This window comes from Halichoerus grypus, chromosome 5 (assembly GCF_964656455.1).
Source record: "Halichoerus grypus chromosome 5, mHalGry1.hap1.1, whole genome shotgun sequence".
Classification (NCBI taxonomy): domain Eukaryota; kingdom Metazoa; phylum Chordata; class Mammalia; order Carnivora; family Phocidae; genus Halichoerus; species Halichoerus grypus.
In genome coordinates, this window is record NC_135716.1 from 175,025,441 (window position 1) to 175,039,648 (window position 14,208).

Consider the following 14,208-nt stretch of genomic DNA (forward strand, 5'->3'; position numbering starts at 1 on the left):
GGCAATGTGGGCCCAGAATGTTGGCCCTTCAGATTTTCAAGAGAAGTCAAAAATGTCTCAATCTTTGCACGAACTCCCTGTGTGAGGCAAATAAAAGATTTCTGGAGGCCTGATACAACCTGTGGGGCACAATCGCCCTCACCCCATCCAAGCTCCGATTCTTTCCGGTACAACCTAGAAGCCCAGCTCCAGGCATTTCTACCACCTCAGTCTCAGAACCAGGAGACCAGGCTCTGTGGGGGAGACGGTGCTCGGGGCAAAATCTCTGGAATCTCAGAGTGGTTGAAACCCAGGAAGCTGTTCAGTTACCAACAGCAGAGTTCTAGAACAGACCACTCTGCAGGAAGGACAGCTGCTGGCCCAAAGGCCAGGGGTGGGCCTGGATGATCCTTCCAGATGCTCCCCATCTGGGGACTAGGGTACTAGGGAGAGAGCAGGCCAAGAGGGATGGGAGAGGAAGCCGGAATGTCTGAAACCCAAGCCGAGGCCACACTAGACCTCATCACGGAGAGGCCAGTCTAGAAACCTGGGCACAACAGGACGGGGAGGGGGCGTCCCTACAGCGGGCTACGACCCAGGCCCACTTACTTGAAATTGATGTTGGCGCAGACCAGCATGTCATTGAGCAGGAAGACCCTGCGCTCCTTGGACTTGATCAGCTGCCCGCGGTCACCGTACACGGTCTCTGTCAGTGTCTCACACAGGAGCAGCTGCCGCTGACCCGAGGTCAAGAGCTGCGAGAAGGAGACAGAGCAGAGTCCACACCAGCACACAGGCTGCCACGCGACCATCACTGCGCCCAGGAGCCAGAACCCCTCTCTGCGCGCAGCAGGGACCGGGGCTGGGAGAGGCGGAGGAAGAGGTGGGGCCAGGCCCTCCATCCCTGGCGTGGCGAGAGGCACTTGGGAGGAGGCCACAGGACGGCACACTGGGTTCTCTGCTGCCCCCCTTGTCCCGCAGCCCACACCCCTTCTCAGGTGCGCCAGCCCCCGCCACCCCTCCCCGTGGCAGTCGCCGCCAGCGACGCAAGCTAGAGTCGTAGACGCGTGCTCCCACCCTGGCTGCCTGCTCACCAGCTACAGAACCCTCCAGCAGGTCACTTCACCTGCCCACACCCCAGCTATCAAGGGGGGGCGAGGATCCACCGCTCAGATCACCATGGTAACGCGTGACCGGGTCTGGCGACATCATTTTCAGAGCCCGGTGCAAAATGAACATGCGGCCCTCGTTCAAATGGTATTAAGGATTTCAGGACAGTAACAGCAGAACAGGAACCCAAGTGCGGGGCCCTCCTGAGCACCGGCCCTGTGCGACACAGGCCAAGAAGCTGGCCCTGCACGTGTGCACACAGGCCAAGAAGCTGGCCCTGCACGTGGGTACTCCCATTGACTGGGGACGCTGCTGTCCCCACGGGCCGTGCTGTCTGTGATGGTCTTCGCCATGAAGAGGTGTGGCCTCACTTGGGGAGACCTCGGGCCTGGAAGAGGCCCCAGCCCTGCACCCTGAACTGAACAGCCCCAGCCAGCCTGCCGCATGAGGGGGCTGCACAGATCTGCTGGTCAATGATGTTCAGGCCTCAGGCATCCAAGCAGGTGTTTGCCAATCTCAGGCTGGACCCTGAGAAGCCCCTGCCAGCACCGGGACCACCATCCTACTCAGGGACCTACCGGGAAAACAGCTTTTTACTGAGAGGGACTTTTTTTTTTCTTTTTTTGCAGAGGGGAGGATAATGTTCAGCAAAATTCATTCCCAAAACCCATGACTCCGATGACAAGAGTCATCCTCCCCTCCCTCCTCACCCCTGCTGGGAAAGGGCAGATCACCCCAAGCCTCCCCCCCCGGAGAGACGGCCCTGTCACTCTCCCTAGAACCATGTGTCCCGGATCACCCAAAAGCCTGAAATGGTACCAATGCCCACTGCCTGCCAGGCACTGCCCTTGGCACTAAGTACCCTACTTCCCATTTAACCAGCTCCGCAGCCCGCGGCCACCCTCATTCCCAGAGGAGGAAGCCAAGATCAGAGGTAAAGCGGCTTGCCAAGCGGCAGCGGCGCAGGACGCGGCCAGGCGCACACGCTGTCCCCAGCACCGGGCGGCCAGCTGCGTGTGACAGGGGTCACAGAGGCCCCACTGCTCCTGACACAAAAATGACTCAGGGTCCCTGAGGGGGCCTCTCGTCACTGCTAAGGCCGGGCTCCCCTACGCCACCAGCTCCATCAACAAGCTGACGCCAGCGCATGGAAACGAGACTGGAGCCCTGAAGACAGCGGGCCCCACTGAAGACCGCCCAAGTGTGCCGTGACCTAAACCTTGGAAGTCCCCTGGGCCGCTGTCAATCATGCCCCGGCCCCGTAGGCAGATAAAAGGGGAAAAAAACGGATATTGCACAAACACTCCCCTGGAGGGTCCTGAGCAGGCACATTTTGAAATAGCCGGCAGGGTTCTGTTTGGGGCACACCCAGTTTCAATTCTGCTTTTCCCTGGGTGACAGACGGCAAGAGGAAAATCACCGGACTGGTCTCAGAAATGGCCGAGATTGCTCAAGGGGGGCCCTGGCCAGGGGTAGGCACAGTGTGCGGCCACGTCGCGGCCACAACCACGTCCCACACGTCTCACAAACGCCCCCCACCTGACAGGGGGAGAAACTGAGGCTCGGAGCTTTCGGTTCCTTGCCCAACACCAAACAGGTCTTCCTGGCCTCCAGCCAGTGACCACGGCTCCTTACTGCCCGGGTCCCTGTGGGGGACGGCGCAGAAGAGAACAGTGGGTCTGCCCGGAGCAGGTGCTACGGAGGACTCCCTCCTGCCCAGCCAGCTCTTCCACTGGCACCGGCTGCGGTACAGGTGTGCGGGCTGAAGCCAGAGACCCTGCTGGTTACAGAGAAGGGGCCAACGGAGGGGACCGAAGAAGACACTTCCCAAGTGCACAGACCATCAGACACCAGCGCAGGTGCCAGGCTGGCCTGAAGTCTGTCTTTCTAGAGACACTCCGAAATAGAGGGCTGGCCTGGGGCTGGTTAGGGAGTCCTGCCTGGAGGCAGGGAGGGACTGGGGACTGAGGGGGCGTGGGCAGCTACTCCTCAGGTGGCCAAGTTTTAGGTCATGGCACACTTGGGCGGTCTTCAGTGGGGCCCGCTGTCTTCAGGGCTCCAGGCTCGTTTCCATGGCCTGCAGGGAGGCGGGCCAGCGTGCCAGTTCTTCCAGCCCTTCGAGAAGACCTACCAGTCTGGATTCTATGGGCAGCTTTCCATTTTTAACTGATGGCAACCGATTCCATCTTCTTAAAAATACCGTGTGGGCCTAAAAGCACGTGTACAGCCTGAATTTGACCTGAGGAGCGAGAGTCTTAAGATGTGGGACTCCTGGGGGCGCCTGGGTGGCTCAGTTGGTTAAGCGACTGCCTTCGGCTCAGGTCATGATCCTGGAGTCCCTGGATCGAGTCCCGCATCGGGCTCCCTGCTCGGCAGGGAGTCTGCTTCTCCCTCTGACCCTCCTCCCTCTCATGCTCTCTGTCTCATTCTCTCTCTCTCAAATAAATAAATAAAATCTTTAAAAAAAAAAAAAAAAAAAAAAGATGTGGGACTCCTGGGGGCGCCTGGGTGGCTCAGTCGGTTGAGCGTCTGCCTTCGGCTCAGGTCATGACCCCGGGGGCCTGGGATCGAGTCCCGCATCTGGCTCCCCGCTCAGTGGGGAGCCTGCTTCTCCCTCTCCCTCTGCTGCTCCCCCTGCTTGTGCTCTCTCTTTCTCTCTGACAAATAAATAAATAAAATCTTTAAAAAAAATAAAAAAGGTGTAGGACCCCTGAAGCTTAGAACTGCACGGAACCCTGCAGGCTCTCCTGTCCAGGCTTCGCAGGCCTGTGGCAAAGATCAAAGATGGCAGCGTAGATTAGTATTATATACTGTAAAGTGCAGGCCACCTGGAAAGGGCTGGTGTCCTCTGGGCAAAGCTTCCTGTACTATTAGAAAGTTCCACCCCATGTGGCTAAAATCTCACTGGCCTTACTTCTGCTTTTGAAACCCACAGAGCCAGGGCGCTCCCAGTTTTTCCCTGAAAGATTGAACACCTCCCTGTGATGACCCTACACAATGTCTCTGCCCCAAAGAACAGCTAGTGTCCCTGCCTCTGTGCCCTAAGACAGGGTTGCCTCACCCGAGCCATCCCCACCAACCTCCGCCCTCCTGCGGGTGAAAGCAGGGGGCGCCCAGGGTGCAGGGCCCCCCGGGTCTGGGAGCGGCTTCCAGCACCTCATGTCATGTGCACCAACAGGTGACTCGAGGTGATGACGCTTTTGGGTACCAGCTTTGTATTTTGAAAACAAGGTTCTCTACGGACTCGTTTGAAAGTTTTCCAAGATTTTTTTTTTTACTAGAATGTTCCTGAGTTGCAACCCCAAAACATGGCATGAATTTTCTCTCTTTCTCCTTTACAAATAACACTAGTAATGATGACAACCACCTTATATTAAGGACTCCTCTGTTTGCCTCGCAGCAGCCTTGGGCTCAGGCACCGCTGAGTTCTCTGCATTTCAGAGGGAGCGAGTGAGGTTCAGAGAGGTTGGGTGATTCCCCTGAGGCCACACAGTGAGCACCATTGGCAAAATCTGGATTCAAACTCAGATTCTGACCCCAGAGCTTCCTTGTATAAGCATGATGCTAGACTGTCATTTCTGGTGTCTTTCCTGGCAATGACACTGATGGACAAAATCAGTTTTTATCCTAAAATAACATGGATAGTAATGAATGCGGGGGTGCAGTGTAGACTCTAATCCTCAAGGTAAGGTCTGTGTGCTCAGAATCAAGGATTCCCCTCCCTCAGAGAACACTGCCACCTAGTGGGCGGCCGAGGGGAGGCGGCAAGGCGACAGGTGTTAAAGGCCACAGGGCAGGTAAAGGCTCGCAGGTGGGGGGGACCTGGCACTCACCTTGTTGAGGCTGCTACGGTCGCTGACGCTCTTGGTCAGCTGCTGGATCTCGGCCACCTGGTCGGCCAGCCGCTTCTGCTCATTGAGCTTCTCGGCCAGTGTCTCGAGCTCCGTGAGGGCGAGCTGCAGGGACAGCCTGTCCGGGTGGCCCCTGGGGGTGTTCTTCAGCATATCCTGCCAGGACCCCGAGAGAGCCAGGGCTGAGAACCCCACCCCAGCAGACCCTCCCTCCCCTGGCCTGGGATCAAAGCCTCACCCTCCCACCTCCTGCAGAGACAGGGGCTGAAGGTACCCCACTTTTGGCCAAGACAGATGGTACCTGACATACAGCAAGGCCTCAAGAAATAGCTAATGAATGAAAATATAAAATAAATATGTGGATCAATCTCTAATTCACTGATCAGCAGTTTGCTGAGATGAAAGCCCCCTCCTGCGGCCGGCAGCTCTGAGGACAGAGAGGAAAGTGCCGCAGGGGTCCCCGGCCTAGCAGCTGCCCTGCCAAGCTCAGCGGGGGGGGGGGGGGGGGGGGGGGGGGGGGGCGGGCGGGGGCTTACCCTAAGGGCCCTCGGCAATCAGGGGAGGTGTCCCAAGCTCTTGGGGGGAGCCCTGTGAGGGGACGAACACTCCCTCTAGGAGCCCGAAGTGGTCAAAGTCAGCTCATTTCCTGAGCCTCGCCCTGCTGCCAGGACCCCCGAGGGCCTGGGAGTCCACACGCCCTCGTTCCCTTCCTGCAACCTGGGCTCCTGCCACCACCAGTCACCCAGCCCTCCACGCCGGGGAGGTGCACAAGAAGCTGTCCGACACGATCAGGTCCACTCCAGGAGTAGAGAAAGAGGGCACTGCGGGGTCAAGGTCCTGCTCATCGTCCAAAGCAGACGGATGGGTTGTGGATGACGGACAAGAAGCCCCCACCCCAGGGGGCTCGCCAGCCCGGGCCACACCCTGCAGGTCCGCAGCCGTCAGCACCCCACATGGTACCTGAAGCAGGAGGATGAACTGTGGGAACCTCTGGATGGGCTTCACCATCAGCCCGTAGAGCGTGACGCGGTCTGGGCTACACACCTGCCGCCGCTGTTGGAGAGCAGGTGGAATCATTCACCAAGCCCCCACCCCTCCACCCCTGTCTGCAGGGGTGCCGAGTGCCCCAGAGGGCAGACGCCACCAGTCCTGGGCTCTCCTCCCCCCGCCCCCCGGCTGGGGCCCAGTACCCTGCTCAGCCTCGGGCCTGAGAGGAGAGCCCCAGATGTCCCTGGTTCCGCAGCCAGGACTCTGGTGCCACGGGGGGCTGTGGGCAGACTAGAGCAGTCGGGCTAAGGCCTCCGGACTAACAGCATAACTGGGGGACTGAGCAGTTTCCTCAGGAGACCAGAGGAGAAGCCTTGGCAACCACGCCCTCCACGTGAACTAAGGCAGCCAGGCCTGGGCCAGGCTGAGGGGCAGGCACGGGGGTCCTGCTGTCCTCTTTCATCCGTCTCCAGTGCTCCATCCACACGCCTGTCACCTTGATTCCGGCCCTCACACCCTGCCCCCCAGCCTGCTGCCTCAGCTTCCTCCCTGGCCTCCACTTCCATCTGCCCAGGCCCAAAACTCCTCAGTGGCTCCCACTGCCTGAAATATGAGGGCCCAGCCACCTGGGCCTTGAGATCCAGGACCATCCAAACTGAACTTAGCCGCCTCTGGGCCTTGTCCCCTAGAACTCCCAGATAGGCCCCCAGTGCTCCCAGGATCCAAGCAGACTTGCCCATCCCCACCCTCCTGCCTCTAACCTTTGCCCCACCACCCCTGTATCTGGAACACCCTGTCCTCTGTCTCCACCTGTTACAACAGATGACACTCCACTGACAAAGCCCCCTGACCTTCTTGGAGTGGGGCAGGGGCTTCCTTGGCTGGGGCTCCGGCTCCTCCCCCACCTAGCCCACCCACACCCTCCGCTAGGCAGCACATTTCCTGAGGGCAAGGTCTGCGTCTGACTCACCTGACTGCACAGCCCAGGAACTCAGGGGAAGCTGCCCACGGCTACCTGATACCTTGGTCCTTTTACCTCTATTCTCCCACGTGGTCCCCAAGATAGCCCTCTGAGGAACTTTCCTCACCCTTTCCCAAATGAGGAAAAGGGATCAGCCCGGTGACAACCTGAGCCATACCTGAAGACCCACCCAAGCCCAGCCCGACAGAGGAACACAGTCACCCACCACAGACCCACCCATTGTCACCCCACCCGTCCGAGAGAGGTCGCCGGCCTCCCCTTCCACCTGGCCGAGCTCCAGCTTACAGACCCTCTAACTCATTATCACCCTCCTCCTGGGGGGCAAGAGGGGCTGATTTTCTTCCCATGGCACTGGCGATGTCCCAAAGGAAAGAGGGGAGGTATCCAGGCCACAGCGATGATGGGACCCCCAAAGCTGGGCCCCAGTGCCCTCTTCCTCCTGAGAAACCCACTGAGAGGGGCCCTGGACTCCTGCTGGCCCACCTTGAGGAACTCGAGGAAGGCGGGCTTGGTGAGACAGGCCTTCTTGATGATGGACATGGCGTTGGTGAAGTTGTTCACATAGTCGCTGTACACGTCTAGCACCATGGACTTGGAGAACTGGAACGGACACGGGGGCAGGGAGGGAGGGTCACTGTGACATGGGGGGGAGGGTGGCTAGCACCCCCACCCTCGGTACTGGCTACCCGGACGGACGGTCACAACCAGCCTTGAGGTCAGGAAACCTGTCACCCCACTGAGGGGAGGAAACCAGGCTCCGAGAGCTGGAGAGATGCCCGCGGTCCCAGGGAGGAAGAGGTGGTGCCAAGAGACCAGGGACCCTCCTGCCCCCCCACCAAGCTGAGCAGCCCTGGAAGGTGAAGGGAGGAGAAGGGGCAGGGGTGGGGGCAGGCCTGATGCCCCCCTCTCCGTGCCCTTCCTCACCACCCCCAGGAAATAGAATGCCCTGGCCCTCCAGCCACGAGGACGGCACTCCTGCCCCCAGGCCCTGTCCACATGGCCCAGGGCATCAGATCTGTTGAGTGCTGGGATTTTCAAAACGATATATTTTTTTTCTTTTAGGAGAACCCAATTACCTATAACAGATCAAAATGGAGTTCCACCGACTTGACCCCCCACCCCCCCATGAATCGCTCTGGGGCTCACAGACTTCAGTTTGAAAAACCAAGAGCCCCCCTCAGCTGGGGACTCGAGCCCAGAGAGCCCTGGAGCTGCCCGAGGTGACAAAACTGAGCTGGGACTGGCCAGGTCGCCTGGAGTGCGATCCAGTGCGCCCGCCCGACGCCCCACGGCGTCCTCTGGGGGCCAAGGCCACGGTCTGTGCGAGCAGCGCGGACGGTGGGCACCCCAGGAGCACTCGGCAGGAAGCCACAGACCAGCCGGTGACCGCCCACGGTGTCCGGCCTCCTGAAGGTGCTGCCACCAGGCAAGGCCAGGACAGCGCGCGGGCTTCACCAGCACCACAGCCACGGACACCTCCAAGGACCTACTAGAAGGTGTCGCGCCCACCCCAGCTGGGGCCAGGCAGACCCGGGCCCTGCGACCCCCGGACCCTGCCGGCTTGGACAGGTGACCAGGGGACGGCAGGAAGCCGGCCAGGATGGCATCCAGGTGAGGGCTGCAGTTTGTACCTGGGAGTTTGGGGATACGTACCGAAGCCACGAAGAGGTCCCCGATCTTCTCGGTCGCATCCCACTCAGCCACGCGGGAGGACAGGGCTATCTGGAACATGGAGTGGCAGTGCAGGATCTCCTTCACGCGGAAGAACACCGCCTGGCACTTGCGGGCACTCAGCACCTTGGGCTCCATCTCCATCAGGGGGTTGCGGTAATCCTGCAGGGCCGGGGCAGTAAGCACCCCAAAGCCAGGCCACAGCCCACTTGCCCTTCGGGCAACATGGACAAGGCCCAGAAGAACTCAGCAGACCATGGGTAGACCTTCCCTCACTCCTCCTCCTTCTGGAAGGATCTCCATGAATGTAACACGCCTGGCCCCTCTTTGCCTACCCACAACCCACCCCCTTGACTTGGGTGTAAAGCGGGGTTGGGAGGAAGACGCTCTCAAGGAGCCCGATGGAGGCAAGGCCCCGAGGCCCCGGCTGGCCCCGTCCAGCTCTGCCAATGACTGAGCCAGCTCCCGGACTGGAGAAGTGGCCTAGCTCCCTTGGCCCCCAGAACCAGAGCCACACTCCGACCCACTGATCAGGAACACAGTGATATTTCCATCTCTCCCTGCCTGACGCCTGGGCTCCCCTTCTGTGGATCCGAACTCAGGAGGGGAAGAGAAGGGTGTCACGAACACCCCACGACCCCAACACCTGCCTTCCCTGGTGGCCTCTCCCGAAGCCACAGCATCCCAGGGGATGCAGCACATCCGGAGTGCCGACCACTGACCAGGTTGACACGTTAGTTGACATGGCGACGCCTGGGCATCCTGACGGCCAGAGAGAGGGTGCATCCACTCCAGCCTCCGGGGGCCCCAGGAGGATGGGGGACACGACCCTGCCCCAAGGCTCCCAGAGAGACGAGGAAGGCACGGTGCCCTCCACCCTACGGGGCACACCTCACTTCACAAACCCTCAACTTTGCTTCCAAAATGCAGTCCCCCTGTGAACATCAAGGCGTCAGGAATTCCTGCTGCCCCCATAAAAGTGCTGGCCTATGGCCCTTCCCCTTAAAACTGTCCCCAGCCCCCCAACACTCCTCCTAAAGTGTCCCTCTGGGGTCCTCCCTGCTGTCTCCCCAGAGGCCCCTGGAGTCGCACCTGGAGTACCCGCTTCAAAGACTCCACGTAGCTGCCTTCGCTCTGCACGATGGAGCCCAGGATGTGCCTCCGGAGCACCTGCTCGGGCCAGAAAGCGCAGTCAGTGCCCGCACCTGCCGCCGCACGGGCTGAGCCCCGGGCGTGTGCAGAGTCCGGCGTGGCGGGAAGAGGAGTCTCGACATCAGAGCCCGCCCCGGGGAGCACTGGGGCCTTCAGGCGCACATTTCCCTGCAGAGCCCAGACTGCAGGTGGGGGTGTGGGCGCTGGGGCTCGAGCACCCCGCCACGCCTCTGCTCACATACATCCAGGCAAAGGGAATCACCACCTCTCCTTCACGGGGGTCAGGCAGCCCCCCCATCCCTGGACAACTCGAGTAGAAAATTCTTAGATGGAACAGAGATCTCCGCTCCCGCTCCTTGTAGATCCCACCCCCCGCCAATCCCTCTCCCACAGGCAGGCTGCAGGGTGCCCTCCCACCCCCCGAGGGGGCTCCACTGCAGGCCAAACATCCCGTCCCTCCCTGCCCCGTCCCACTGGCCCATTCTCTCCTCAGCCCAAGTCCACACACCCTCAGGCGCAGCCTGACCAGCTCCAGTCCAGCAGCCCTCGCCTGGTGGGCAGCACAGAGGGGGCAGGGGCAACTCTGCTGCTCAGTGGGATCGCGTGGCATCTTTAAAACTACTGTCACCCAGCCACCACCCCACACATTCTGATGGAGTCGGTATGGGGCACTACCCGGGTACCGGGGTTTTTAGAGCATCCCAGGTGATTCCACTGTGCCCCAAAGCCCGGACAGAGCTCATGGAAGGTGTCATGGGAGAGGTGTCTGAGGCTGGAGCCTGTCCACCTTGGGCCGTGGCCAGGAGGGTGACCGACCCTGGCGGTGCCCGACAGTCGTCCTGAGCAGCGATCCAGGTCCCCACTGCCGCCATCTGCCCTGCTCCTCCAGGACACCTCTGTCCTGCCTCTGGCACACCCTTCTCAGCAATTCCCACTGTGCCCCAGGCCCAACCACGGCCCACACAGCCCCATGGCTGCGGGATGGGCCAGGCCACTGTCCTTCCGGCTGTTCCACAGGTGGATGCATCGTCAACGATCCCCAGGTGCCCAAGCTATTCCCAGAGCAGAGTTCCCGACCTCAGCACCCTGACACATGGGGCCAGGTGATTCTCAGTTGTGGGGCCTGTCCTGTGCGCTGTAAGACATTTAGCCACATCCCTGGCCCCTACCCACTAGGTTCCAGTACCACCTCCGGTAGTGACAGCCATAAACATCACCAGACAGGGCCAAATGCGCCGGGGGTAAAATCGCCTCGCTTGAGAGCCACTGGTCAGGACTAACTAACGTTGCCTGACCAGGAAACCAAGAGATTCCTGAGGAGAGAGGCCCGGCCAACGCCAGGAAGACGAGCCCTGGATTGTGAGCCCGAAGTCTGGGCTCGCACCTGGCTCCAACCAGGGTCACCATCTCAGTGCCCGGGGGTGAGGGTCAGACTCTCAGTGCCCGGGGGCCAGGGTCACCATCTCAGTGCCCGGGGGTGAGGTCAGACTCTCAGTGCCCAGGGGCCAGGGTCACCATCTCAGTGCCTGGGGGCGAGGTCAGACTCTCAGTGCCCGGGGGCCAGGGTCACCATCTCAGTGCCCGGGGGCCAGGGTCACCATCTCAGTGCCCAGGGGCAAAGTCAGACTCTCAGTGCCCGGGGGCCAGGGTCACCATCTCAGCGCCCGGGGGTGAGGGTCAGACTCTTAGTGCCTGGGGCAGGGCTGGCCAGGCAGCTAACAGACACGAAGGAAGCAGGCGGATGGACTCCCGAGACATGAAATGTGGCCACATGTCATCTCCCTGGTTTTCTAAAAAGGTCAAACATCAGGATTTTCCGCCATCCCTTCTTGGTGCTTGCTGCCCTGACATGACTTGCTCAGCGTCCCCACACCTGAGAAAAGTCAGGGGTCTCTCCCCCTGTTTCATGGCTGGGACAGCCAACCTGACAACATGTCCAGAGCAAGGCCACCCGGTCCTGGTCCGAAAGTGACACTGTGGGGGAAGGGAGGCATCGCCCCAAGGCCCCCAGAGCCTGGGAGAAGCCCGTGGATGGAGGGCGGGCTGGCCTCTCCGAATCTCCCAAGCTGGATTAGCTTAATGCTCCTCAACCCTTCTGTCACAGCAGCCCCTTCCTGCGAACCTCCGTGTGAAACGGTTAAGCAGGAGTGCGCTAGTCCCCCTGGGGTGGGAAGCAAGCACGCCAAATGCTTGGGGGCCCACCACCCCCGGGACAACGGCATGGCACCTGTGGGGTCCAGTCTGGAAATTTGTGCAGCCAGTGAGGAGACAAGAAGCTGGGGCTCCACCGGGAGCCCCCGCTCATCACTTCCCCTTCAAGACCCAGACTCGTGGGGCCCTTGACCACCCCTTCCCCTGAACACCCCCACCACCTGGCTCCCCCCACAGACCTGCTGAGGGCTCAGACCATCTGGCATGGGGCCCAGCTCCGGGGCCGGGGGCTTGATGTCCGTAACGCTGACCTCCAAGAGCCCCATGTCCTCCTCCTCCGAGTCACCTGGAAAGTCAGATGGGCCAGTGACACATGCAAAGTGAGGATAACATACCCTGCTCAGCCCCCAGGAGTTGGGAACCACCCTGGGCCAGGGTCCCGGGGCCACAGAGGGTCACTCACTGCTACGCTCTGCTAGATTCGTCTGGCCAGGAATAAAGGAGTGAGCAGGGGAGCACAAAGCAGCACACCTCGGGGCTCCAGCTCTCAGCAGGAACTCTGCCAGAAGTCACTGTCCCCACTCAGACCCGCCCGCTTCTGGCCCGGTGCAAGCCAGGCCACCCATGTCTCCATCACTAGGCACTAAAAATAGTTTTCTTCTGGATGCCCAAAAGGGGGAAGAAAGTAAGCCCCAAAAGAACGGGACTACTTAGCTATGTTTTCGTCTTTTCAACAACAAAAACAACAAAAAAATGCAGAAAGACCCAAAGGGAAAAAGTTCAACTGGGCCGTGCAGACACAAGTGGGGGCAGCTGTCGGACAGAGGGCAGGAGACAGACAGAGCCTCGGGCAGAGAGAAAGCGGGAGGTCAGGCAGAGTGCAGGGATCTGGCCTTGGATAGCTCTGCCCCCACAAGAGAGACACAGGCACAGGGAGACGGGCCCCGAGCTGCTCTGGTTCTGAAACCCAGTGGTGGCGGCCGTGGGCAGCAGGGCGCTGCAGGGAAGCTGGGAAGAAGGAGGTGGCAGTGACCCTTGAGCCAGGAGCCGAGGGAGCAGGGACACCCAGGCAGGCCCTTACCTGAACAGGAGACAGAAGACGAGGAGGAGGAGGGACAGCGGACCACAGTGTGGGGGTGGGGGTGGTGAAGGCCCTCCTGCCTGGCCCACATGGTACCCCGGGCATCACTCTGCACCCACCCCAGCCGCCAGCCCCGTGGCTTCCTCTTCCCCCACTCGCCACTGGGTAACATTCTTGGCCAGCGATCCGAGCCCTGCCGTGGCTATTAATAACGCCTCTGGTGGGAGGGTCACTTTAGGCAAGGCTCTGGGCTGGCGGGCGGGGTGGGGAGGGCTTAGGAAGAGCCTGCTGCCAGCCTGGCCAGTCTGGGGGTGGGGACGGTGACCAGGGACCGCTCCCAGCCAAGCAGCCTGTCCACCCTGTCCTTCCTCCAGGCCACTCCACCAAGTCTGGAAGGGCTCCCTGGCCTGTCCCCTCCGTCGGCAGGGGCCAGGGCTCCCCCAAAGGTCCCATGCTGCATCAAGTGCATGCAGTGGTGGCGTTGAACCCATTTCACAGATGAGCAACCGGCCCCTCTGAGAAGGGGAAGAACTGCACAAGGTCGTGTAGCCAGGAGGCCGTGGAGCCGGGATCTGAACCCACGCCGGCGAGACACCGTCCTAGCACCAAACACCTCCACTCAGTGACTGCCCACCGAGAATGACATCGGCCACACCGGAGCCAGGAGCTCTTTCCACGCACAGCCTCGGTCATTCTCACCATGGCCCCTGAGACAGATGCCACAGTAGCCCCATTGTACAGAAGAGAAAATGGAGGCACAGAGAAGGGAAAGCGCCTAACTTTTCAAGAGGGCACAGAGTCTCAAAGTTCTCCCTGGCTTGAATATCTGTGCTGGCTGGCCTGGCTCCAATCTCTCATGCCCACCCCTCTCTCCAGCCACATGGAGCCTCTGCCATCCTTTCTACGCCTGTGTGTCCCCAGGTGGGTCACTGAACCTCTCTGTGCCTGTTTGCTCATCTCCACATGGGAACAGGACAGCCCTGTGGACTGTCTGGTGTCTATAAGGATTAAGCAAGGAACTGTCAGGATCGTAAGAGAGCGCCCGGCACACGGTAAATACTCAATAAATGTTGACTATCGCGAAAATCGTTTCTTGAACGTCTCCTACTGCCCCGCTCCGGGGCCTTTGCACATGCTGGCTCCTCGGCCCAGAGCACCCGTTCCCTGCCCCACTCCCCACCGCCTCACTGACCTGGGTCTCATGCCCCTCCTGCTCCCAGCCCTTCGCTGACCATTCATCTGCA

General features: G+C 60.6%; 1 protein-coding gene across 10 annotated transcripts in view; it reads right to left on the minus strand.

Annotated features, from left to right (window-relative positions):
- Nucleotides 1–14,208, minus strand: part of ARHGEF10L (Rho guanine nucleotide exchange factor 10 like) — a 144,190-nt gene that overhangs the window by 61,839 nt on the left and 68,143 nt on the right. For 7 of the 10 annotated variants that reach the window (XM_078073740.1, XM_078073739.1, XM_078073745.1 and 4 more), the window contains 7 exons: nt 12,123–12,229; nt 9,673–9,750; nt 8,563–8,742; nt 7,393–7,509; nt 5,901–5,993; nt 4,923–5,096; nt 589–734 (listed from right to left, as the gene is read on the minus strand). In XM_078073740.1, the coding sequence (XP_077929866.1) occupies nt 589–734; nt 4,923–5,096; nt 5,901–5,993; nt 7,393–7,509; nt 8,563–8,742; nt 9,673–9,750; nt 12,123–12,229 (895 nt within the window). Of the gene's footprint in view, nt 1–588; nt 735–4,922; nt 5,097–5,900; nt 5,994–7,392; nt 7,510–8,562; nt 8,743–9,672; nt 9,751–12,122; nt 12,230–12,964; nt 13,152–14,208 lie in introns of those variants that run through there. The other 3 variants (XM_036066966.2, XM_036066964.2, XM_036066963.2) reach the window with 1 other exon arrangement.